Raw genomic sequence first — 26,780 nt, 5'->3', positions numbered from 1 at the left:
TACTACACTTTTATGGTACAACATCATTTGGTGTTGTTTTTTTATCTTCACCTTAAGTCGTCATGGTTTACGTGTAAACTTCGATGGATAGATTGAAATAAGAGTCAATGGAGGGTTGTGTGAGACATTATCTACTATTAAAAAAATAAAAATGTATGATATTCAACTATATACGAATTAATTTTAAAGTATTTACTGCAGTAATATTTTGGTAGTTTGCCCTCGTACATAATACATGAAATTACATGTTCACATTAAATCCTACACGTGTCACTCATTATAAGTGCATTCTTCCTTCTCAAGATCAATATTACAATCATGACAATTGACGCAAGTCTCATACTGATGTTGGTAGCAATATATAATAAGCACATAATTGGTGTGCTTTTTTTTAGTGTCTCTGTTTTTTCTTTTACCTCAGGCACAACAACACTTGACATTTTTTTTCTAATATTCTATCTTTTCTCGAATAATGTCATCGATATGATATAAAGTCTCTCAAGAAGAGATACTAGGGGTTTATCACATATGAAAAGAATCCATGAATTGAATTTTTCTGTTATATTAGATGTTAAATACCTATATCTTTTTTATCAAAAATGAGATGTAACCTAAAACTTTTATTACATGTCAATGACAATATAATCATATGTGGATTGATTTTGCTCTCAGATTTTTTTATGAAAATATGTGCATTATTATGGCATGGTTGCTCGATATTCACCAAAGTGCACTGAGTTGTGCACCAATTTTTTTTGCCAAATTCTTCGTCAAGTGCTTCAATTGAACATTCAATATGACAATTACACCATGTGTGTGTGACAACATACAAGAGCCTTGGGTGCCTATCTGAGATAATTGTCAATTATCTTCTCTCTTAACTCATTATAATGTTTGAATTCATGCTTTAAAAACTTCAAAAATCATGCCCATGACTTCTTGAACTCCTTATCTACAACTAGAAACATTACAAGAAACATCTCACTAGAAGAATCAATATTATGTATCGACAATAATATATCAATGTATTTTTTTTTAAGAATATACCATCTATTATAAGAACTTGAGGATATAGTTTTAAAGTCATTGTTGCATGGATAAAAAGATAAGAAAAAAATACTTAAATTGATCTTTCTTATTAATTTCAATGACCTCTAGAGTTCATAGGTTTGTCTTTATTAAATGATCAAAATAGGCAAGAAGTATCTTGAAGGACTCTTCATATATATCATATAACACTTCTTTTGTGTATTATCGTCTATGACATACTTGTTTATAACTAATCTTCATACCTTCCTCTTGACTGATGTCATTATTGATTTTTCTTTGAGTCATCTTCAGGTTATCATGTATTTATTTGCAAATAACACCTGTAATTTACACGAAAGACACCTTTTCACTCAAAGGTTTCCCAATAAACTACTACATATATGTTTTGTTTCATATATTTTCACTTGAAATGACATTGTTTTGCATACCTTTATACAATGGATATTTTAATGGTAATCAATTATAGTTTGCAGGTTCTTTCTCATGCATACAACAGTTACTGTATTATTGTAGCTCTTTAAAAAATTTGTTTTATAGTTTTGTTTTATCACATGATCTTTTAAAAATTTACAACGCTTTAGATCATTAAACCTTTGGCCGACATCAATATCTATATTATTTGAGTTTGTTGTTAGCCACTAAAAAGATGATCGATCATTAAGTTTTTTGTTATGCAACTTGTCAATCATTTTAGATGCCTCTACTTCAATGATTTTTAATTGTTCTTCATTTTATGAGAATCGACTAAATGATAACATATTCAACTATATTTTATTAGTAGAAAAAATCAATTTTAATGCCTAATAAATGCTCATATAGCTTACACAATATACCAAAGGCTTTGACTTTTTAATTATCATTTTTTCATCATTTGCATCTACTATTAATTTTCAGATATGGGCTTTGGTCATCTCTTATCGTTTGAGAGTGACCCTCATCTGTCACACTATAGTCATGATTATCATTTGATTATCTATTATCTAGAGGAATACTGCTATCACTAATTGGTTGTTCAGATGCACAAACTAATTAAATCACAAGACATCATATTTATTTTTTTATTTGCTTGCATAGATGCATCATTCTTACATTTTTAAATTTCAGGATTAACCATAAAAATAACATCTATGTCCTAATGTAGGATTAACCATAAAAATAACATCTATGTCCTAACACCTACATCTCAAGCATAGATTACATATTTTAACAAATTGTACAATGTTATGTCATTCACCTTGAAAGACTAGATGTTATCTACATGATTGCACTGAACATCTATAGCATTGATTTATTGACATACATGTGCATTTCTTGTATACATCCTCTACAACAATAATTGTTTGTGCAAGTTGATCATTTCTTGCACGTATGACCATTATATATGTCCCTAATTGGTTTGGACAATTGTATGTCCTTCGAGTGCATGTTATGAACATTTATATTGTCAATTATTTGAGAAAATTTGTTTGTCGTGATTGTCCTTAATAAATATTTCCTAAGATAAATGCATATTCTCCACACATTTTCATCATTGTTTAAAGCACTACTTCTTTAATGGCTATTTTGTTTATCAAATTCTTCTTGAAAATCACTTCTAAATGTTTCTTATTTAACTTTGTCACGTAGGGTAGTGTGATGAAAACAATTAAGTAAACGTCTATATAACATAGAGTCTACACTATTACCATTGAAATCAAGTATCAATATTTTTTGACTTTTTATGCTTGCAGAATAAGTATATAGAAGCTTAAATACTTTTTAGCATATCTGATTTTACGTGACATCCAAGCTATATATAAATTCTTTAGAGCTACTACTTTTGGAGACCATTATAGATTTTTCATGAGGGGTCATCAATGAGATGGTAGTATACTTTAACCTTTTATGAGGTCATCATTAACTACCTACAACAACCACATAACATATCATGCATCAAAGAAAACTAACATGTAACAAAGCTCATACATACAAAATTCATATATTTAATTACAACTGCCTACACCAATCACGGTTGTTGTTTCACACTAAAAACTAGTTTCCTAGTCTCATTACCACAATTAAATGCTTTTGCACAAACAAACCTAACCCATTACTCAAAAACAAAACAATCATAAACATACAATATGGTGCTAAATATTAAATAAAATACAAGCAAATCAACATAAATTATTCATGGCAATAACCAAACGCAAATACTACAAGGCCAATAAATAAATATATATAAACCTTAAGAATATAAGATAACATATGCAACTTACTTTTCGTCCTAAGTTTTGAGGGCCAAAAGACAGAAAAAGTTAACCAAAAAGTTATTGCAACCTCGCTGAAATGCTACAAGATAAAATATTCAAAAATTGTCGCAAAGAAAGAGAAAAAAGAGTTAGTGTTCTAAAGAAAAAAAGGTTAGGGTTCTAGCGAGAAAAAAAATTAAAAAAGAACTGATAATGACTTTATATATGAATCAGAAAACATGTGAATGTAAGGACATTCACGAAATGGCATTTGCATTTTAAAATAAATTTGCATAAAATATTTGCAAAAGTTACACCATACATTTACGGACATTCTGACTTTATGTGATTTTTAATTAAAAAGGGTTTGTATGGTATATGCACTTAGATTAAGATGTCCACATATGTATGATGCAAATTTACTAAGTTTAAATAACAAAACATAAAAAAGTTAAGGATATTTGCAACACACATTTTCAAAGGTCACGACATACATTTATGAACTTATATACTGACTTTATATGAGTTTTTAGTTAAAGGCGGTTTGTATGTCGTATACACAAAAGTTATGACGTCTGTAAATGTATGAAGTGAACTTGTCGAACTTGAACTTTTAAATTCTAGAAGGTTTGCATCAAACTTGCGAATCTCATAAGATTTGTGCATTTCATATGCGAATCTCTTATCTTGGGATTCAAATTAGCATGTGCGCAAATATTTTATGTGAATTTTATGAAGACCATAAAATTTTCATGTGAATCTCCTTGTTGTTAAAATGTTGCAACCTCGTACATTTACTAAATGTAAAAATGTCCTTAAGAATCATGAATTAAAATTTTGGACATGAAAAAGGATTTTAACAAATTGTTAAGCATTTTAGAAAACAGGCCATTTTATAAAAATAATACGGTCATTTTCTGCAATAGCATTTCTCTAATAAAAAAAATGAAATACTTTTTTTCTCGGGCATAACATACCACGTTCCAAATCTTCTATTCATTGGTGAAAAAGACAAATGGAAAAGGACATAATAATTATGATGGTACATTTATTACATTGTATTAGTTGAGGCAAAATTTGTCATTTAGTAATTGTCCAAATTCCTTTTTTTTTTAATAGCCAAGCTGGAGATAGCCCCCAGTGGGTTAGCCCTCTATGTAAGTATATCCAATTCTTTTAATAAGAATTTGTTAAATTATTCTGAATGATTGAAGAAGGTCATGAGCAGGACATGCTCTGGGTTAATAGGAACTATTCAGGTTCATTTTGTATTTTCTGATTTTTTTTATTTGGGTCTTTTTGTATTTGAATATTAGATTAATATACCTGAACCATATTTACAATTAGGATTAGTTTATCTTAATTTGAATTTTTATCGAAATTAGGAAGTTTGAGCATGTCAGAATTATAAACTTTCATCTTTAAATACCAAATTTATAGATACCGAGCTTAGAAAGGACCTTCCTTACCCGCATAAAAAATATACAGCAAAAAAGTCCACATGCATGCATATGCTGGCAAAGAAAAGAACAAATTTCAGGATATTTTGCATAATTCCTTCAAAGTTCATGAAGTTCCTGTCTTTTCAAAGTTCACAGCTTCATCCTACAAGTTCTAATACCAAAATCTAGAGTTATCTACATTTTGGGTATCCCAACTAGGGTTACAAGTGTGTGAGAACTCCCAACACGTGTGCAACCATAGTGCTCATAGTGGCAAGAGACCATTAGGTCTTGCTGGATCTGGATCAGGGTCAATGTACATTTTTAGCATTTGGATAGGACCTTGTCAAACATGGATTGTTTTTTTTAATTAGATCTAATCTGGATCAGGACCAATATTGTAGATCACACTTGTATCTTGGTAGAAGTCCATGCCACTGGAAAAGGTCCTGGATTCTGATCTGTGGTAGTGATCATACCCAATCCAACCCCACTTTACCCCTACCTCAAGCATCAATTATGTGAAGCTTACATTTTGTGGATATCTAGCACTTTTGTTATTAGATTAGCAAGAATATTGTCATGAGCACCATGAGGCATTATACCATCCATATGGAGGAGAGAACAAGAAGAATTTCCTTGGACTTAACTGTTGGCTCATATATACCTAACTGCAAAAGTGCAAATGAAAATTGTTTTTTTTTTTTTCGCCTGTCCAGCGGCGCTCTTTTTTTATGATGAGGAACCCTTGCCAAGAACCGGGTCACTTAATGGGCCCACCTCCCTTCGAGGTAAACCCGGGGTGGGGCTCTTATAGAGTCCACCAGTTAAAAGCACCCGCCCACCGGTGGGATGTATTATAGACTAATTATTGGACTAATTACGTTATTGGAAACCTAAGTGGACCCTGATTCCTTTGATCCATTCTGGTATCCATCACTTCCAATTGATTACATATATGGTTAATGCATGGCATTATTGACAAATGATCCCATGTCGTCAAGCTTTATCAATCCAATCTTGGTCATTGATCTTGAATGGCCAGCTACTGATCTTGTATATTTTTTTTTTTCATGATCAACTTAAGCACATGATACAAAACAATAAGTGATTATTGTATCCCCTAACATTGGAAAGCCTCCACAATATTTATAATTTGCCCCAAGAATACGGCAACTTTTTTTTTTTTGAATGGCAAGCTGGGGTTAGGCTGACCCCTACCAGAACAGCCGCTGCATGTGGCAGAGGGATTCGATCCTGGGCCTTCAGCTTGACACAGGACCCCTCCACTTACCACATGGGATACCGCCTCGGTGGTAAGAATACGGCATGTGTGTGGATTAACCATACTAGCCACCTACCATCTCCCTGTATCAAATAAAAAAGAGAAAAAATGAAAAAAAAATTGAAACTTAAGCTGTGGATTCTATTATGAGTGGGACTTAAATTTTATTGGTTTGATTTGGGTCCACTAACTTCTAGACAAAGGTTAGCTTTTTGTGCCTAACTTAACCAGGTTCGTTTTTTAGAGGTGGGCCACATAAGGCAGGGTGGTCGTGGGGCTCTACCCGGGGTTTTTCTCGCTTTCGCGAGGGTTTTTTGTCATCGAAAAAAAAAGAAAAACATAACCAGGTTCGTAAAAATAATTCATTTTCAAGTATAATTACCTGTGCTTTTGCAGAGCATGCTGCACATATAATTAACTAGTAACCATCAATCTGATCATATTATTTGAATTAATTTGACCTCTCCCCAAGGTAATGAGATCATTATCCTTACAATCTATTGAGTGTTGTATTAGCAATGTTAGAGGGATACCCATTTAAGGTCTAGTGTCTAGGGGACATGACATGACACTCTGACCCGGTAGGCTACATGACATGTTATGGCACATGTATAGGCAACAATTTAGTAGTTTTTAAGCTCAAAAGTGCTCCACACACCTGGCTAGGTGGGTTGGCTTAAGATGGTCAAGTTGAAAGACGTCATGAGTTCGATACCCAGGGTACACATCATTTGTCATGTGGTCGAAGCCGAAGAGCTATTCTCAGTAGGGGAGAAGAGAGTACTCATGGAGTTTTATACCACGGACACCGAGACAAAGCCATGGTCAAGGTGTCACTTCTATTCTGGTTTATGGTTTCTCTTGGCTATATAGAGAGACCTCAGTAAAGTATATTTGTATATACTTAAATATCAAAAATTTATAGGCACTCATTTCATAATTATATCGAGTCACAGTTTGTGTTCGTGTCTTTGTGACAGATAATTACCAAAAGATTAATCAACGGGGGGCTCCACTTGTCTGGCAGGAGCAGTTAGTGCACTTCGTAGGGGTCTGCCTAACCCCAGCATTCTCTGTAGAAAAAAAAATAGCAAAATATTTGTGGATCAGCAGTGGCGGAGCCAGGGGTGGGTATGGGTGGGCGGTCGCCCACCCCAGAATTAGAAACCGAAAAAAGAAAAATTCGAACAAGTGTTAGTATAATATCAGTAATAGTTTTTTGCACATTATCCAATAATTCTGCTACTTTACCTTATATTTTTACATACATTAGCTTAAAAGAGTCTTTAATTAGCCCGTAAATGAATTGATTCCCTCTAGTGCGGATTCAGACCTAAATTCACACGGGTCTGGACTGTAGTCCGACCTGTATGCAGCCTTAGACTCTCTTTCGCTCTCTATATGTCTCTCTCCCTCTGCCGCCAAGGCCGAAATAGAACAGGAGAAGGCGGTCATCTCTCTTTGAAACCGATGGCCTGCACCATCGATTTCCGGCGTCTAGATGAAGGGCTGGGAGGCCAGAACAGCAACAAGCAAAAGAGATCGACTGCCGACGACAGTGGTCAGCCCCTTGCCATGGAGATCGACAACCACCCATCTTCGAAGAGGGCGGCCCTCCCTTCCGCCGAGGACTCGGACAGACCCACCTTCGGCAAGCCCACCTACGATGGAGTCATCGCCGGGAACTTCTGGCATTGTCCCTGAGGCCCGAGGTCTGCCCACCCAACGAAAAACTTTTGGCTCCGCCACTGTGGATCAGTAAGAAGCAATTAATGTGATAGGTTGGTATTGAAAGTTGGGGGCCGACAGGATATATAGGCAGAGACTAATGAAGCTGGTTTTAATACTGCTAGCACATTAAAATATACATCAATTAACAAGAAGAAGAGGGTGGAAAGACAGTATTGAAATTTAATGTCCTCTAACTACCCAATGTAGTTAGGGTAACACCAACCTATACATCAGTCATATTTCTTCAATGTGACTAAAGTTTGGAGATCTGTCAAGTTATATTACTCACTCCATCAATGGGTCAGGTCATGGATTTGGGTCCCACCTAATAATACTGGGTCTAGCTTTAGCCAAGTAGAAGTAGTTCAGATAACCTTATAAGGTCTAATCTATACATAGGTGACCTGGGTCATACTCCATCAGGTGGTCACATGTTCTTGGCTTCCTTAGGGGTCCACCATGGTTTGGATATCTTCAGATCGAATGTTGGATCTTACAAACAAGAATCTCATAAATTTTCCTATGAATTGAGATTTTCTTAGGCGTTTTTGTTTTTTGTTAAGCCTGACCATACAACTGTATTCTATATGCTTAGAATTAGGTTGTGGATCACCCCCAATATGAAATGTAAACATGTTTTTAAGGCTTGAAAATCAACGACTCAGAATTTCTGTCAAATATGATAGTGGTCCCACCCCATCTCAAAATTTCTGTCAAGTTATATTACTCATAATTTCTGTCAAATGTAAACATGTTTGGATCTACCTAAAGTTGGTTCAAGTTGGACATATGATAGTGGTCCCACCCCATCTCAAAATTTGCCCTTCATCCCGGGTTCATCTCCATCTCAAAATAGTTGTCTCTATCCTCATTCTCGTCTTCATCTATGTCTCCTTCAAAAAATAACTTTATTCTTATTTTAAAAAGAATAAGAAAAAAATATTTAGGGTTAGGAATATATATATATATACAAGAATATATTAATAATTTCATTAATGCCGATCAAGGATGGGGCAGAGGCAAGAGTAAGTTCATCCCGCCTTCATCCTCGTACGGGTTTTGATTTTCACTTTCATCCCCGATTCATTTGCCATTTTATGTCCTTCATCCTCGGTCCAAACGGAATGGGTCTGATCCTTATTGCTCTCCGGTATACTACTTACGTATCTTTGGGCTAAAGGGTTCATTAGCCAATGAACACTAAGGCTTAACTCAAGGGTGACTTGGTTGTTGTTCCCCGTTTGACCCTTGGAATAAATCTTTGTCAATAATCTAAGTTAACTAACTACGTTCCGTTAAGATATCATTATTTGGTCCGCTTGTCAAATACGGGGTATCCGCATTCATGGCTCAAACGATGCCACGTGTCCCAAGGTGAGAATGATCTCCGGCTGAGATTGGCCAAATCTGGCTGGAGATTTCCGCATCTAGCCCGAAAGGAGGGGACCCATCTGCACTAATGGCTGACATAAGCAAGGCAGCTAGGTTTGACCGTGGGATAGCAGAGGGATCTCACTCATGAACTCTCGGGTTGGTAGGAGCTGTCAGTCCACGTCTCCTTTTGGTGGCACGTTGCAGGTTCAAACCCCAGTAGTAAGTTGATTAATAACTGGTGGGTCTCCCTAACCCCAGCTTGCCTTTAACATCCGTTAGCAAGAACAAGAAGCTAATGCAAATTCTTTAGCCTTTTGGTCAGTGGTCATTTTGCAAATAATTAATTTCTAATTGTGCATTAAAAAAATTTCCACTAAAAACTATTTTTAAATCATGGAGCTTAAGAAAGCTAAAACGTAACAAAATTGGTATATTTTCCTGGATTTGTTTCACAGTGAAACATGTCCAACCCACGCTTGCTAGACTTAGGGTCACATGCCCAATGAGTAAAATGGAGGAGCAGATGCAATGTGATTGTTCACTTTTAATGTGTTGCTGCACCTGATCACCCACCATCTGATGTTAAGCCTTACAGTTGATAGGATGCATCACAAAGATGAGGCAGTGTGCCATAACATTTCACCTGATCCTTCCGGTGTGTAAAAAAATCAAATATTTACTATCATTTTAACATGAATCATTTGAAATTTTTCTAAATGGCTGAGTCGTTGGTTGCTCTTAATATTCATACAGTGCAAACAGAATTAATTTTCAATATTTCAATTGTTTCCTTGAGACTTACATTATAAAGTTGTGCTTAGAGTCTGTTTTGTTTTTGTTGAGTTCGATGTAAGTTGCCTGATTCAGATGAATCAATGCCCCAAAGGGATAGCCCGTATGCTTGAACTGTAATCGCTCACGGGCAAAATTATGAATGAATTAAATGTGTTGAGATTTCTTTTGTTCACCCTTATTGTGATTGCAATTCTTCTCTCTCTATTCTCTCTTGCTCTCTTGCACTTTGATTACAATCTTTCGCGACTGGCAAGCAAGTTGACAAGTAGGCTTGCGGCGGTAAGGAAGGATCATCGCGCTGCACTGGCTCATTGAAGGAAATAGGTTCGTGACAAGTGATACCAGAGTCCGTTCTCGTGCTGAAAAAGGAACTCCAGAGTCGGTGTCGACAGACACGCCGACAGACTGCAATTTGTGAGCAAGACACCATGACACCTTATCAAAACTTGCGCAACACCAAAGGCAAGGTAGTTGCCAAAGCTAGGGAGATGGGTTCACCTCGGGGCCAAGAGGAGTTGGCTGCAACTGCCAATAGGCTGGTGGAAGATGTGACTTCGCACGAGGAAGTGATTTCACGCGCAGTTGAATCATTCAGTGGATTGAATGATGTGGTGGCGAGCTTGCAACAGCAGGTGACTTTACTGATGGGGCAGGTTACTTCGTTGATGACAACAGTAGCTGACTTGCAGACTGAAGTAGGGGAGCTTCAGTTGAAAAATCGCACGTTGAAGAGGTCAGTAACCCTAAATGGGGGAAATGGTGAGAGGCCATCATGGATTGATGGGCCAAGACCAGCAAAGTTCAATGGTTCTCGAGACAGCAAGGTCATTGAGAACTTTTTGTTCCAAGTAGAGGATTACTTGGATATTCAAAATGTGACACTTGAAGATCTTAGGATAAAGGCTGCAGCAGCGTTACTGGATGGCGATGCTATCGCTTGGTGGAGTCGAAAGCGCAATGACATAGAGAGGGGTCAATGCGTGATAGACACCTTTGAAGACTTTAAAATGAAGTTGTGCAACTATTTTATGCCAAAGAATACACAGAGGCATGTGTATCGAATGGTTTGTAAGCTTAAACATATTAGTTCATTGCAAGACTATGCAGAACGTTCTAGATGCTCATGCTGGAGGTACCTAACATGCCAGAAGATGACAAGCTCAACTGGTTCATTGTGGGACTTCAGTAATGGGCACAGTCTGAAGTGAAAAGGAGCAACCCCCATATTTTGAAAGATGCATATATGACGGCTATGATGGCTGAGCGCTTAGTTGACACTCAGCGCAAGCCTTTCACCCCATCAACCAAAGTTGGGAAGAAGCCTAACCACAGAGGCAAGAAGAATGAGCGACACGACGACAAAGGTGAGGCGTCGACACGTCATCAATCTGATAAGAAACAGAACTACCCAAAGTATAACAACAGCAACAAAGGTGCGGTTGTGACATGTTGGTTTTGTAGTGATAGGCATATTGTCAGGTAGTTCCCCAAGCACCTCGTGAAGAATGACGGGCAAGCCAATGCAACGCAGAAAGAATACAATGATACTGAATGCAGTGACATTGAGGCTATGCAACCGCGGATGAGAGTCATGTGGTTGATCAACGCAACTAAAAGTTGCGCAGTTGAGAACAAGCAGGTTAGCAAAGAACTGATGTATCTCGAAGTCATTACGAATGAAAAGTCTACTTCAGCTATGATAGACTCTAGGGCCATACACAACTTTGTCTCGCGGGAAGAGGCAGAGCGGTTGGGCTTGAAGCCCAGGCCAAAGCAGAGGACCATCAAAACGGTAAACTCTGAGGCCAAGCCCATCCTTGGTGAAGCAAGAGATGTGGCTATCCAAGTGGGGAGTTGGACCGACAAAGCCAACTTCTCTATGGTGCCCCTGAACGATTTTAAGATGACTTTGGGTATAGAGTTTCTGCGGAGCCAGAATATTATGATGCTGCCAAAGTTTAACACATTAATGATTATGGGGCCAAACCTGTCCCACACAGTGCAGTGCCTTACGCAGAAAGGCAAGTCTTCAGTGTTATTGGCGATGCAGCTGAGAAAGAGTGTCAAGCATGGGGTGCAAACATTCTTAGTTGTTGTGCATGCAGAAGAAGGAAAGGTAGAAGCAATAGTGTTGCCGACCCTAGCCCCACTATTGAAAGAGTTTCGGAGGGTGATGCCCTCATAATTGCCAAGGCGTCTTCCACCAAGACGTGAGGTCGACCACAAGATTGAGTTGACCCCGGGAGCGAAGCCTCCCACAATGGTTCCATACCGCATGGGACCAGCTCAGCTAAAGGAGCTGCGCAGGCAGCTAGACGAGATGTTGGACGCAGGCATCGTTCATCCATCAAAAGCCCCATTTGGTGCCCCGATCCTTTTCAGATGAAATATGACGGCTCCAAACGGTTATGTGTGGATTATCATGCTTTGAACATAGTCACGGGGAAGAACAAGTACCTATTGCCATTGATAGTGGACTTGTTCGATCAGCTAGGCAGTGACGGTATCTTTTCCAAGTTAGATCTGCAATCGGGTTACTGGCAAGTGAGGATTGCTGAAGGTGATGAGCCGAAGACAACTTGTGTCACTCGCTATGGTACTTAGGAATTCTTAGTAATGTCATTCGGTTTGACAAATGTGTCAGCCACGTTCACGACTTTAATAAACCAATCTTCTACCCTTACTTAGACAAGTTCGTGGTAGTCTATCTGGATGATATCATGATCTACAGCAGCAACATGGAGGAACATGTCGGGCACTTGTGAACAGTGTTTTAGGTGCTGAAGGAGAATGACATTTGTTTTAAACGAGATTAGTGTCTCTTCGGACAAGAGGAGATCAACTTTCTTGGCCACGTTGTGGGGCATGAGGCGCTGCGTATAGATGGACAAAAGATAATGGTCATCCAGGAATGGGTTCCGTCAAGCAAAGTATCAGAATTGCGATCATTCCTTGGTTTGGCAAACTACTATCGGTGTTTCATCGAAGGCTATTCCCTCATTATTGTGCCTCTCACCGATTTGTTAAAGAAAAATCGAGCATGGCTCTGGACAGGAGCGTGCCAAGATGCCTTTGATGACTTGAAGAAAGCCTTAGTGAGGGAGTCAGTGTTGCGACTGCCTGATCATTCGAAACCCTTTGAAGTCCACACGGATGCCTCAGACTTTGCCATTGGCGGAGTTATTATGCAAGATGGTCATCCGATCGCATATGAGAGTCGCAAGTTGAAAGATATAGAGAGGCGTTACACAGTGCATGAACGTGAGATGACCGCCATTGTATATTGCCTCAGGATTTGGCGGCACTACCTCGTAGGTGTTGAGTTCGTCGTCAAGACGGTCAATGTGGTCATGAGCTATTTTCAGACACAGAAGAAGTTGACGCCTAAACAAGCTCGATGGTAGATGTTTTTGGCTGAGTTCGACTTTACCTTAGAGTACAAGGTTGGAAAGACCAATGTTGTGGCAGACGCCTTGAGTCATAGGGCTGAATTGGCAGCTACATGTGCAGAGCCTTTTGAAGTGCATTTGGAGGGCGCATTGTTGAGCCGTATCTGTGAAGGTACGCAGCAAGATCCGATTGCACAACACCCTATTTCTCTAGTGCAAACATGGAAGACTCGACAATTTTGGCTATAGGATGGCCTTCTCGTGACAAAAGGGGGATGCATCTTCGTGTCGCAGTGGGGAAACCTCCGTCGAGAACTGTTTAAGGAGTGTCATGATATACTATGGGCCAGCCATCCTGGTCAGGAGCGAACCTTAGCACTCTTTGAGCGTGGTTATTATTGGTCACAAATGAGTGCAGACGTTGATGGGTATGTGCGAACATGTCTCATCTGTCAACAAGATAAAGGGACAAACCAGAAGGTTGTCAGTCTCCTTGAGCCTCTACAAATTTCAGAACGTCTTTGGGATAGCATCTTCATGGACTTTATTGTTAGTCTGCCAAAAGTAGAGGGCCTCAGTTCTATTTTGATTGTGGTGGATCGTTTCTCAGAGTATGCCACATTCATCCTAGCTTCTAAGGAGTGCCCTGCAGAGAAGACTGCAGAGTTGTTCGTAAAGCATGTGGTAAAACACTGGGGCATACCAAAGAGCATTATGAGTGATCACGATGCTCGCTTCATGGGCAAGTTTTGGCGTGAAGTATTTTGGCTACTTGGCTCTGATTTGTTGTTTTTAACAAGCTTACATCCACAGACAGATGGATAGACAGAGCGTATTAACGGGATACTCGAGCAGTACCTTAGGCACTTTGTTAGTGCCAATCAGAAAAATTGGGTGAAGCTCTTTGATGTGACACCGTTTTGTTATAATCTGCAGAAGAGTGAGTCTTCAGGCCACATCCCGTTTGAGATAGCCACGGGGCAGCAGCCACTGACCCTGCACACTCTTACCGCACAAGAAAAAGAAAGGCCATCATTCGCCTATCAGTTTGTTCGCAACTGTCATGAGCAGAATGAGTTGGCAAAGGCATTCTTACACAAGGCGGCAAAGAGAATGAAGAAGTGGGCGGACAAGCATCGTTGGCCCGCTGGATTCTAAGTTGGGGACTAAGTGTTGGTGAAGTTATATTCAGGACGCACATGCATCTTTCACGGGCGGCATCGTGGATTGCTCAGAAAGTATGAAGGACCCTTCATCATCATAAAGAAGGTGGGCAAGTTGACGTATAAGCTGGAGTTGCCCCCAGACTTCAAGGTGCACACGGTGTTCCACATGTGCAGCCTCAAACAGTTTCATCCAGACGATGAAGATCCGAAATATGGCATGCCACAACACGCTCCCATTATGCAGAGGGCTTCGGCAGTACAATGGGCCGAGAAGTGCTTCAGTAAGATCCTTCGTCACAAGGTCAACTACTTAGGTGAAGCAAAAAAATATATAGTGCAGTGGGAGGAAACAACAGAACCAACGTGAGAGCCTGCATTCCGAATGAACAGTCACTACCCGGCTGAAGTCAGGGCTTATCATGAAACAGATGGCACCGAGGACGGCGCATGATTTGAAGGGGGGAGCAGGTTACCTTATAACTTACATTGTAAAGTTGCGCTTAGAGTCTGTTTTTCTTTTGTTGAGTCTGATGTAAGATGCTCGGTTCAGGTGAATCAATACTCCGAAGGGGCAGCCTGTATGCTTGAATTGTAATCGCCCTCGGGCAAAATTGTGAATGAATTAAATGCATTGAGCTTTCTTTTGTTTACCCTCGGTTTGATTGCTTCTTGTGATTGCAATTCTTCTTCCTCTATTCTCTCTTGCTCTCTGATTACAAGCTTCCGCGACTAGCAAGCGAGCTGACAAGTAGGCATGTGGCGGTAAGAAAGGATTATCACACTGTGCTGGCCCATTGAAGGAAATAGGCCCGTGACACCAATGCATGTTTTGCAAAATCAGACTGCACATATATGTTAAGCAGGGTCCACTCGTTTGGAACTGGCTTTTGGATCCCTTTTTTTAATTAAAAAAATATGATTTTATGAGTCTTAAAAACATAAAAACAATTGTACAATAACACTCATTTTTTAAGCCCTTCAAAAACATGTTTATGTGTCATAATAATATGAGGCAAAAGTTGATTTGTTATTTTCAAATAATCACAATCTATGCACATCACATTTGTAATGTTAGATTAAAAAAAGTAAAAAATTAACACCATGTTAGATCCTGGTATCGGATCCAGTGTGATCATAAGTTTTCACAAATAGAACCCCAAGAGCCACAAAGGATGGTGAGCTCATTAAGATAATTTATGAAATTTAATTATATTATTTAGAAAATACATGTAACTTAATCGGGTTGTTGAGTTTAATGGGACATTATCTCTATGTTTATGGTGAAGTTAATCCTAATCCACTACATGGATCACTATATACAGATCATGACAATGGCAACACATGAACTTCTAGAGGTCTAATGGAAAATTTAAGGAATCCCACCAAGTAAAGAGGGCTGGAATAACTCAATGGTTGAGTGTGTCACTACAAAGTTGGTGATCAACCCTCCTAGCGCATGTCCCATTCCAATTTGGTGACCCTATCTGTACCGAACTTTGGAACCACCGGGTTACAACACACCGCGTAACCAATTACTCCTAAATGCCAATTATGGGCATGGATTATGATTAGATACATACCTATATGCGGCGTCTTCCACATGGTTTATTTACTAGGAACAAGCACCTGGATCATGTTTTCACAAAAAAAAAAAAAAAACAATCGATACGCTTCACCTGAATCAGCTATTTTTCAATAAATATAAAAAAAATACTTAGAATTTTTTTAATATTATTTTAATAACTTTAACATAGGTCATATTCTGATTGGCACGTAGTATTTTTTAATTATTTTTAGCCCAATAATAACGCGATTCACTTGAGTATCGGTATTGGCAATGCAATATGATTGCACAAAATTTTATGCATTAAGCACCCCCCATTGCCCTCCCTCAGGTCTTGGGTCCTACACCAGGCCCTGTCCCCAAAATATTTGTGATCTTCTAACATATTTTTAGGGGAAAAAAGTAAAAAGTTAAGAAAGCCCTCCTTGTAGACGGTACATATGTTGGTACCTATACCCTTTATCCAAGGGCACATTTACAATTTTAAGAATTTTAATTGATACTGCTATAGTTATTAGCCAATTGATACATATACGTGTGGGGTCCATGAAACCACCGATCTGTTTAAAGCGTTTTAAAAGATAGGCCTTTTAGTCTCTCTTTATATATATATATATATATATATATATATATATATATATATATATATATATATATATATATATATATATATATATATATATATATATATATATATATATATATATATATAGTAGGTGCGTGAACATTAGGTACGTGACAAACACGTGGGTCATATAGCAGCGACAAAAACGCTGTTGACCTTTATCGGCGATGTTTGTTGCCGCTATTGACCTTTGGCGACTTTTGTTGCCGGTATTGCTTGTTTGGCAAAAAAACTTATTTTTTTTTACATCCATCATCCATACAACCACCATGTTCAAGCACATGTCAAGTACCTAATGCTGAAGCACCTACTCACTTACTTATATATATATAAAGAGAAGGAGGTATTAAGAAACAGCCTCAAATCAAATCAAATCAAATCAAAGCAGGAGAGCTGGTTGAAATTTTATGAAGGTAACACGCTTGAATAATGGGGAAATCACTTATTTAAATACAATCGTCAAAAAGACTCATGTGGCCATACGCTATTCTGAATGCGATATAATTTAAGGCGGTAAAGCTGGAGGTTGAATTTATAAAAAGAATAGCATTACTCAACTCTTTCTAAATCATTGAATCAGAGCCGGAGCAGCTAAAAATGCAAAAATCCTCATCATGGATCCGACCCACTTATCACCTAGGACTAGAGACCTAACCATACTGGTTTTAGCTTGTCTAGCATCCATTCCAATGGCGTAAACTAAACTGTGTGGGCACCATTCAACCTTCAGGAAGCCTCCTGTATTGCCTTTCAAAAAGGAGCATCCACCCAAGGACTCAAACTCGCTGTAAGGGGAGACATCCCGAGACCACATGGCCAACCCCTTGTGTGCTGTTGAATCCAATAATTTCACTGTTCCATACATTCGCTTTTACCCTTAATGCATTTTTGTCTCCAATATTTTTACCAATTTCATCCTATGTCCTGATGAGGCATGTTTTTTTGCCCATAAGCCAATCACTGTCATGAAATACCTTTTAACTTATTTACAATAATCTCATCACCTAAAGGCAACTAATGTCCATATATAGCTTTTTTCTCCTCTTTCTTCTGTGTAGTTTATTAAAAAATCCTGAAATGGTTATTGATGAGTATAGTACCTTAATATCTTGCTACATATCAAAATATTTGAGATAACAAATTAAATTATACATTGGATGTGATTGGTAATTCAGTGGTAAGCAGGTTTCAAACCGAAGTTTTTGGATGCCATTGTGATGGTTTTGAGAAAAATCAAACAAATTGACGAAGGCTTTTATTAGGGCACATATTAGCATTCAAATCATGGAATTGGAAGCTTGAAAGACTACATTCCCATCTTATATTCTGTTGTGAATGAGTTGGCTCAGTCCTAGCTCCACCATCTTTTACACCAATGGACCTGTAAGTTTTTACCAAACCTGTTCTCTCTCTCTCTCTCTCTCTCTCTCTCTCTCTCTCTCTCTCTCTCTCTCTCTCTCTCTCCAAAGTTGGATTAAGGTTTGCTAGAAATCTAACTCGGATCCCGACCCACTCGAATTCTTAACTTTTTATAGCCAAACACTTGAAGATAAGATTTGCGATTCACAACCAAATGGATGTATTTGCTCAACTGGTGTTTGTGTCATGCTTGTTTCATGCAATGCCAACCAATTTCCCTGTTGATAAAACTATGCTTGTGTTTTAGAAAGCGTGTGGGGGCCATAGATGTAGAGTTGTAAATTTTGTTTGATGAAGATACAGGGAAGCAATCTTGCGGTTAAACAAAATATAATAATAAATGTAAACTTGTAAATTTTTATAAAAGGGAAAAAGTTGATTATGAAGTCTTTCCAGCCCATAAAACCATTTGTTTCTGACAGACATCACATGCCCCATCAACCAATTGGCGTCCCACCAACTTTATCACTCACATGGAATGTGGGAAGAAACCAAGGATCTGACCCACATTTTCTTTCCCTCCAAGCAGAGTTGCCGACTGAGCATTCACCCCACCTGTCACCTACAATCTTACATCCATTAACTGTCATGAACACAACCCGTATCTTCTTTTCTTCTGAAATTTCCTTTGTATAGCATCATTTACCTATGAAACAAGCCAATGGTAATCATCCATTTGGTTTTTAAAGGAACCCAATTGTTTTTTTGCTTTTCCTTACTTTCACACAGTGTTCTCTTTTCTATTTTCCCACGGAGAATGTTCTTTTCTTGTGCAAGTGCGATAAGTAGAAGGATTCTCTTGGGCTTTTGGGGGTATGGCTTCTGCTCGAAAGGTATGAGGTCATCACTGATAGCTGTTGAATAGCGCCCCAACATCATCTTTTTGGAGTTCCACTTTGCTGGGCAAGTGCAGGGCTCTAGAGTAAAGAAATAGGAGACTTTCATTGTAGTTTTGTGACACAAAGAGGAGAGAAGAAACATTGAAACTTTTGTGGGGTAAACAACAGTTTACCTGAATTTGTTTGGTGAAAATTTCACAGAGTGGAGTAAAAGGGAACTCTTTTTAAGAATTTGAAACATTGGGTATTGCAAATTTTATGCTTCCAAGATTGGCAGCAGGTCAGAAAGTTTGTGAAGAAGAAGAGAAAGATTGCGACTTTGACGGTGGTGAAGAGGAAGAAAGGTTATCTGTCTGAAAGTTTCTGGGTAGCAGCAGAATTTTGGATTGGTTGGTTTCATTTGATTGGAGGAAGGGGTCAGACCTCAGCAAAACTTCAAAATCCTTTGGTTGTTGTGTGGGTCAAAGGACAGCTCTTGTTTCAAGAGTCAAGCCTCTTGAAGCCAAAGATTCTTCCTTGGAAAATCAAAGGGTGCTCTCTTTCCAACATTTATTTGTTGTGAAGAGTTTCTGAGAATAACACCCAAACCCTCTTTCCAATAGTTCTGGAACTCTGGATTTGACCAAAAGATTTTTATACTTCTGTTGGTGATGTTGAAAAGATAGTTTTGGAGTTGAAGGAGTTCATTGTTTCAGGAAGAGAGGTCATCTTTAGTTGCAGAAGAGAGTGTGGGAAGAATGTCTGCTAAACTGTTACATGCCATAACAGATGATAATCCAGATTTGCAGAAGCAAATTGGATGCATGACAGGGATTTTCCAACTGTTTGATAGGGGCCATTTGATCTCAGGGAAGCGCCTATATGGCCAACAACATAAGAGGCTCCCTTCAGGTTAGCTCAGTCACTCCAGCCTTCTTTCCATTTTTTTTTCCTTTTAATATTTTCTTCTTTTTCTAGTTAGTGATGGAAATCTTTGAAAACTCTGGAAATCGTTCTTTCTTTTTCTCCTGTTGAACTTTTTGGTCTTCCAACTACCAAAACTCAACATGGTAGGTTTGTACATTCTTGAATTTTGAGATTTGCAGAAGATGGACATCTCTTCCTTTTAATGGCCTCGTTTTCCACCATGGTTGATGTTTTCTTTTTATCGCCCTGTTGGAGTCATTGGCATTTAGTATATTTATGTAACACTTTTTACGTATTAACTTTCCCTATTATATAGATTTTCTGGCATTTCATTATTGGCATTGGTGTGGCAGTTCTTCTTGAGGCCCCTCTTCCTCCCATGATTTGGTTAAAGAATAACAGGGAACAAAGAGGTTGTATAGTTGAGCTATTCTCCAAGGTCTGCTGGTTTTCTTGTTATTTCTCTTCCAAATCCAGAAGTCAGTGTATTTCCCACAGAATTTATGTGCTACCGTAACTTCATTTATCTCAAACTTGTGTTCAATCATGACCATGTTTATCTAGTTCAAAGTTATTCATTTTTTTCAATGTGCTAATTCCACATTTTATTTTGTTTGTATAAGAAACGGCATTCCTTATTTTTTTCTAGCAATATAATATGCCATTATATTTTACACTATATATCCAACTTTTTTTAATACGCTAAGTCCGGTTTTTATTTTCTTCAATTTCCTATAGTTTGTATAAGATAGAAATCCAACTTCTAGAAAGACTAATTTTATTATATATAAAGTCCAAAAGTTGGACATAAATGACCCTGGGTGCGATCAACGCACCCAAGGTCAGGATGACCACACCGGGTGCCGCACCCCCACGCGCACCCGTGTCGCGTCGATGCAGGTGCGGCACCCAGTGGGCTGAGTCCCTGTGACATAGTTCATTACAGATGTAGTGTAGGAAAAGAGCCACAAAAGAGGAATACATAAGATTCAACTTTGGATCAGTTGATGGATTTTTGTAGATGATCGATCTTTGTCAATATAATAAAAATATACTTCTTTATTTCGCACTTAAACTATTGAACCGAGTGCCTTTATATCAAGATCTGACACTGTTATGTTTTTTCACGATTTATACTGTTCTGAATCTGAAAGCATCTCTTAGTAACTTTTCTGGATTTCGACTCTCTGAAATTGGTGAACTTAGATTATGCTAATGAATGGCCTTTATGTTGTGTAGATCATTCTCATTTTAGTAACAGCAAAGTCGGAGATGAGGAGAGTGCAGTTTCTCCTCGAACTTCCATGGTGAGAATGACAGCCTGCACTTATAATGCTAATATTGTCTGGAAGTTACTGAATTGAGAATAATTATATGTATTGTTTTTGCTATAGCAGGCGAAAAATCAAGTCCACAACCAGCAGAAAATAACTGATTCCTCCATAGATTCCCAATCATCTTCTTGTTCTTCATCTTTCTTTTCAGTAGAATGTAACAGGAATGCTCACACTGAGCCTCCTTCCTTTGGCCAAACAAATATACAGAAACTTCATAAATCAACCATAGATAGCAAGCCTAGTATATCAACCCCTTGGAATGACCAAGCCAATTTTGTGGCTCAGACTGGGAGACAGTCCATTGATTTTCGAGATATAGTGAAGGAATCAATGTACAGGGAGACCCAGGGATTATCAGTTAATACCAGAACCAAAGAACAATCTGCAAATCACTTGACGAACCCAAGAGATTCTCCAAGGCCCCTTCAAGTCCCAAAATTGGTGGATGAATCTTCTTTGAAACGTATCAATGGAAAGCTAAAAGTTCCAGTGGATCTGAATGAGTCACTCAGAGTTCTTGCTAGACTTAAAGAAGGGCCATGGTATGTTGCAGAATCTAGAGACCCACCTAGAGCTTCCTATGAAGTGAAAGACACTTCTTCATGTTTGATATCAAGAGAGGGCCCCCGGTTCTCTTATGATGGAAGAGAAATTCCTCGTGCTTCTTTTGATTCAAGAGATAACATCAAATCCAAGAAAGAACTTCCAAGGTTGTCATTAGATGGGAGAGACTGTTCATCTAGGAGTTCTAATTTTGACATAAAATCTAGCTCCGTTTTGAAGGATTTGCAGAATCATAATAACCAGAATGCCGGTGACAAATGCCAATCACCAAGTATAGTTGCAAAGCTTATGGGTCTAGAGGCAATGCCCAATTTGAGACCAATGCCCGAAGAAGGCCGGAAAGCTTTGAATGGAGAGAAAATCAGCAACCTTTCATCAGGATCATCCAAAGTTGCTGAGGAAAGCAGACTTGATCGAATTTCATTTTCGCCAAGAACTCCTCGAAAAGCAGTGTCACCACGAGTAAGGAATGCAGAGGCTGTCAAAAAGCCAATTTCCAATTCACGATTTCCCATTGAAACAGCTCCTTGGAGGCAGCCTGAGGGAAGTCATACATCTCCAAAGAAGAACTTCAAAACTCATGATTTGCCGGCAACACTGCAAGCATCCCAATTTGTCTTTACTGAGATTGAAAAGCGCTTGAAAGAGCTGAATTTTCAGCATTCTGAGAAGGATCTCAGAGCTATATTGGATGCAATGCAGGCTAAAGTGCTGCAGCTGGACACCAAAAAAGTGCAACATAGTAAAGCTCAGCAATTTCCAGCTCCAAAAATACACTCGAACCAAATCGCCTCTGTGAATTCTGGGGACGGGTATATGCCAGAGATTGGCCGCCCAATCTCTCTTCCAACCAGGGGAACCTGTTCTCCAAGAGTTTTTGAATCTCCAATAGTGGTCATGAAGCCGGCCAAGTTTATTGACAAATACAGCATCACTCCTCTTTCTGTCATCCCTTCTGACAGTTTGTCTTTTCCAATGAGTAGTACATTAAATGGGGACTTCCAACAGATTGGTGGCAGAAAAGGTTCTAGAAATTCCAAGGATCCAACTCCTAAAATTCATAGAAGAGAATCTGCATCTCGAGTTCAGGGATCTGCAAATAAGAACAACACACAGAGGCCTCAAAGTCCTCAGGCACGCTCAGTACAGATCTCATGTAGGCCTCAACAGATGAGCAGAGATAACACCAGCAGCTCCTCAAAAAATTCAGGATCTTTGAGTCCTCGATTGCAGCAGAGAAAGCAAGAAGCAGAGAGGAAGACCAAGCCGCAGAGCTCCTTGCCTGATTCCAGCAAGCCAAGGAGGCAGCATATACGGCAACAACCTGATTTTGGGTACAAGGGGTGTAAGCTTATCCCTGATTCAGCTCTATGTTCAATATCTGTGGACGATCAGACAAGTGATATTAGCAGTGATACAACAAGACACTTGAGCCGTCAAGGAGACGAAATCTCTGTGCATTCGGATAGTATCAGTTCTGCATCACAATTAGATGTGGAAGTGACAAGTGCAGATCGGTCCTCAGAGGTGGACTATAGCTTTCAAAATTTGCCTGCAGTCTGCAACATGAAAGAAAAGGTATTCTTTTGTCTTAAGAGTACTCATATACCTGTGTGCATGAGAGAGAGAGAGAGAGTCTCATGAAATTAAGTCATTCTGGTTAATAAGTTGGACTTTGAATAGCTTGAACTTTCAGACAGGTGAACTTTTCAATTAGACTTATGAAGAGCCTTGTGTACGTGATCACATAAACCTATTTGGAAGTGCATATGCTTATTCAGCAATTTGCATGTGCATATGAATACATTGTGTGTGTCTTTATGCATGTATAAGTATATACAAAATTGACTGTCACAGTGGTCTCTGGATTGGATTTTAATTGTGCTTATAATCTTTTAGATTCAAGAGGCATCATCAAAGAGTGATGAAAGCGGACTGCTGGAAATAAGAGGTATACAGCCTGAGCAACCGAGTCCAGTGTCAGTTCTAGACCAATCATTTTACAAGGATGATCTCCTACCTTCTCCTGCACAGAAGACGTCATACCCCTTCAAAGGTTAGTTTTTTTTTTTAAAGACCTTCAAGGGTTAGTCATGTGTCTCCATTTCCCTCACATGGTATTTCCGTCTTCTCTGTTATGGAAATGTACATCAATTTCTGTATCCGTAATATCAAAGGCACCTATTAAAGGGCTGAGCCAGATAAGGGTAGTTTAGTCCACATTGTTGATATCATCACTATTAGCCTTGGGACCTGATTGCCACTGTGCCCCAGTTTGTAGCTGTATAAGCTGGTTAGTAGTGACATGGTAAAACCAACAGCTAGGAAACTATGATGAAGACTTTTTTCTAGATTTATAAAACATGTGTGCATTGCACATGTATCATAGACATATATAAGGTCTAAGAATGATTATCAGGCATGAAAATGGTACATTTATGCATATGTGGTGCATGACATATTTAGCGGCATGTATGATCTATCAGTTGTAAACAATGTGCACTGATTTCCCAATGTATGCACAAGACATAAGATTGTCCTACACAGTCCTTTGTTTCAGATCTCCTGGCACTTTGCATCGATTGCACATGCTTATGCAACCCTTGGGTGCATATTCTGGTACTCCTGCATGTGTGCAGATAAATCATATGTACATTCCATGCCTTTCAGATGGTGAAAATCAAAACACTGAAGATGTTTCCTTTGAAGAGAGCTTAAAACCATCTGTCAACAACCACTTATCCAGCACCAGGCGGTTTCTCGATTTCTCCTCATCAAAGAACCATGGCAAGAAGTTGGCAAGTGTCGAGCACCTTGTTCAGAAGCTCCAGCATCTCAATTCGTCTCATGACGAAGCTGCCACAGACTACATAGCATCTCTCTGCGAGAAAACAACCCCTCACCACAGATATGTTTCTGAGATATTACTTGCATCAGGCTTCCTACTCAAGGACCTCAGCTCAGACACAAAGGCACCTATGCAGCCACACTCATCTAGCTACATGATCAACCCTGACCTGTTCTTTGTCCTTGAGCAAACAAAAGCAGGCAGACTGCACAGAGTTGAACCGGACAAAGCTGGGCTGCCTGATCAACAGAAGAGTGATCATGAGAAACTGCACCGGATGCTACTCTTTGACACTGTAAATGAACTTCTTATCAGAAAGCTGCCTGTTGTGGATGCAGAGCCATGGCTTGGTGCGCCAAAGCTGGCAATGAAGATACCGACCGGCCAGAGGCTCCTGCATGAGGTATGTGCAGAAATTGATTATCTTGCATGCGAGCACTCTTGTGATGCCGATGATGTGCTCAATGATCTGACGTGTCAATTGGAGAATTGGTCAGATCAGAGGAAATACATGTCAGCAATTGCCTTGGATATTGAGAGGATGATATTTAAGAATCTAGTAGATGAGATAGTCAATGGAAATGAATGGGCTTCTTGGACAGGGAAGCCGAACAGGCACCGCCATCAAGCAGGATCTAAGTAGGCAAATGCACTGATAAGAGTATTGCATTTTAATTAAGCAAGTTTATCAGCTTCTTTTTTCTTTCCTTGTTTTCTCAATTTTTTTTAGTACATATGCATATATATGTAGATTTTTCATTTGTAAGTGGGAATGAAATTAAATATATATATTTTTGCTGCTCTTGCTTGAACTGTGGTGGGGAATCAGCTACTGTTTCTGTTGTAAAAAATAAAGGCTCTGGTTCTATTCTAATCATTGTTGCTCCAGATGTGTCCGGAACCTTGTCATGGTAATTCTACTGAATGCTATTTACAGACTAAATCAATGAATTTTAAGACCTTGTCATGGTAATTCTACTGAATGCTATTTACAGACTAAATCAATGAATTTTAAGACTTAAAATCTGGATTTTTAAGTGAGTCAGTATTGCAAGCCAAGCAACTGATATGCTTGTTCTTCAGTCAATACTCTAGATAAGAAGCTCAGCAAGCGTTCCTTGAAGCCTCCAAATTCTTTATCCCTTCTTTTCTAATTCATATGATAGGTGTTTGGGCTTATTGTCAGGTTTGTATAACTTTCATGCTTCTTGTCTTTCTATACTGTGGCCATGGTTGCTGAAATCTTCGCTAGTTCCTCAGGGGCTCGCTTCCTGGATAGACTCATTGTCATGAACTCAAGTTCCTATGTAAATTTGCTTGTCAACAGTTTAAACATGGTTTTAGCTTGCTTTCCACAGACTTCCCATGGTGTTTTTTTTCTTTATCACTGTGTTTTTTCACATCCAAGTTCCTATGTAATTTTGTGTTTTTTTATAGGCAAGCTGGGATTAGGCAGTCCCCTACCAGTTATACAACTATACCATTGGGTTTTGAACATGCAACGTCTCAACACAGGGTGACGTGCACTAGCTGCTCCTACCAGACAAGCGGAGCCCCCGTTGGTATGTATTAGCACTATAATTAGAGCTGTAAAACCGTGTCTGGATTCCCAACTCCAGCCTGCTGAGTCTCATAAGGCAAGACTTGATTGAAATACACACATCAAATATGGTTTTTGGTTCAGGTTCAGTAGATCCAGCTGTTAGTCAGACTCGGCCGCATGTCGGCCGAGACTTGTAGGATGCTCAACTCTGCATTTTAAGTCCGTAATCCATATCAAGACAAGGCTGATATTTAGCCGGTGCTTGTTATACATGATCAATGATTGTTTAAAACAAAAATCAAAATCAGTGAATATTTCTGTGGCTGAACATGGATCCATACCATCCCCGATGGGATCGTTGCCATACATCTACTACAGTGTAATGAATGCATACGTTTTATCATGCAGACATGCTAGTGAGACTGAATATGCACAAGCCATTTTCAACAGCAGACGGAGTACACAGTGAAGTTGAATACACATTCACTTATACACCTAACCCCTGAAGCATCAGCTTCAAAGTGCGGGGTCTGAGTACCTTGTTGTCGTGCCCAGCTCAGATGTAATATTTATCATCTATGATTACTTTCGAGTCATCGTGTCGCGGGACATGGCGAAAACTGGGTCCATTTGCTCTGATCAGTCAGGGTCGATAGCCGACGTTTCCCTGCA

The 26,780-nt window shown here is 39.0% G+C and overlaps 1 protein-coding gene across 2 annotated transcripts; it reads left to right on the top strand.

The window, feature by feature from the left end:
• The first annotated feature begins 18,589 nt into the window (after positions 1-18,589).
• LOC149813053 (protein LONGIFOLIA 1-like) lies at positions 18,590-25,377 on the top strand. Of its 2 annotated transcripts, none has more exons than XM_089991358.1 (5): positions 18,590-19,801; positions 21,056-21,123; positions 21,211-23,295; positions 23,617-23,773; positions 24,388-25,377. In XM_089991358.1, exons 1-5 carry the CDS (start codon positions 19,648-19,650, stop codon positions 25,206-25,208), a joined length of 3,285 nt encoding a protein of 1,094 aa, XP_089847484.1. In that variant the 5' UTR covers positions 18,590-19,647; the 3' UTR covers positions 25,209-25,377. The 2 variants fall into 2 exon arrangements, with proteins under 2 accessions (XP_089847484.1, XP_089847485.1); XM_089991359.1 differs by having other exon boundaries at positions 18,595-19,801; positions 21,214-23,295.
• Positions 25,378-26,780: the final 1,403 nt, after the last annotated feature.

The sequence above is a fragment of the Nuphar pumila genome, chromosome 16 (genome assembly GCF_984573655.1).
Source record: "Nuphar pumila chromosome 16, dmNupPumi1.hap1.1, whole genome shotgun sequence".
Classification (NCBI taxonomy): Eukaryota; Viridiplantae; Streptophyta; class Magnoliopsida; order Nymphaeales; family Nymphaeaceae; genus Nuphar; species Nuphar pumila.
Note: the sequence above shows the minus strand (reverse complement) of the source record. Positions and strands in the feature narration are given on the sequence as shown.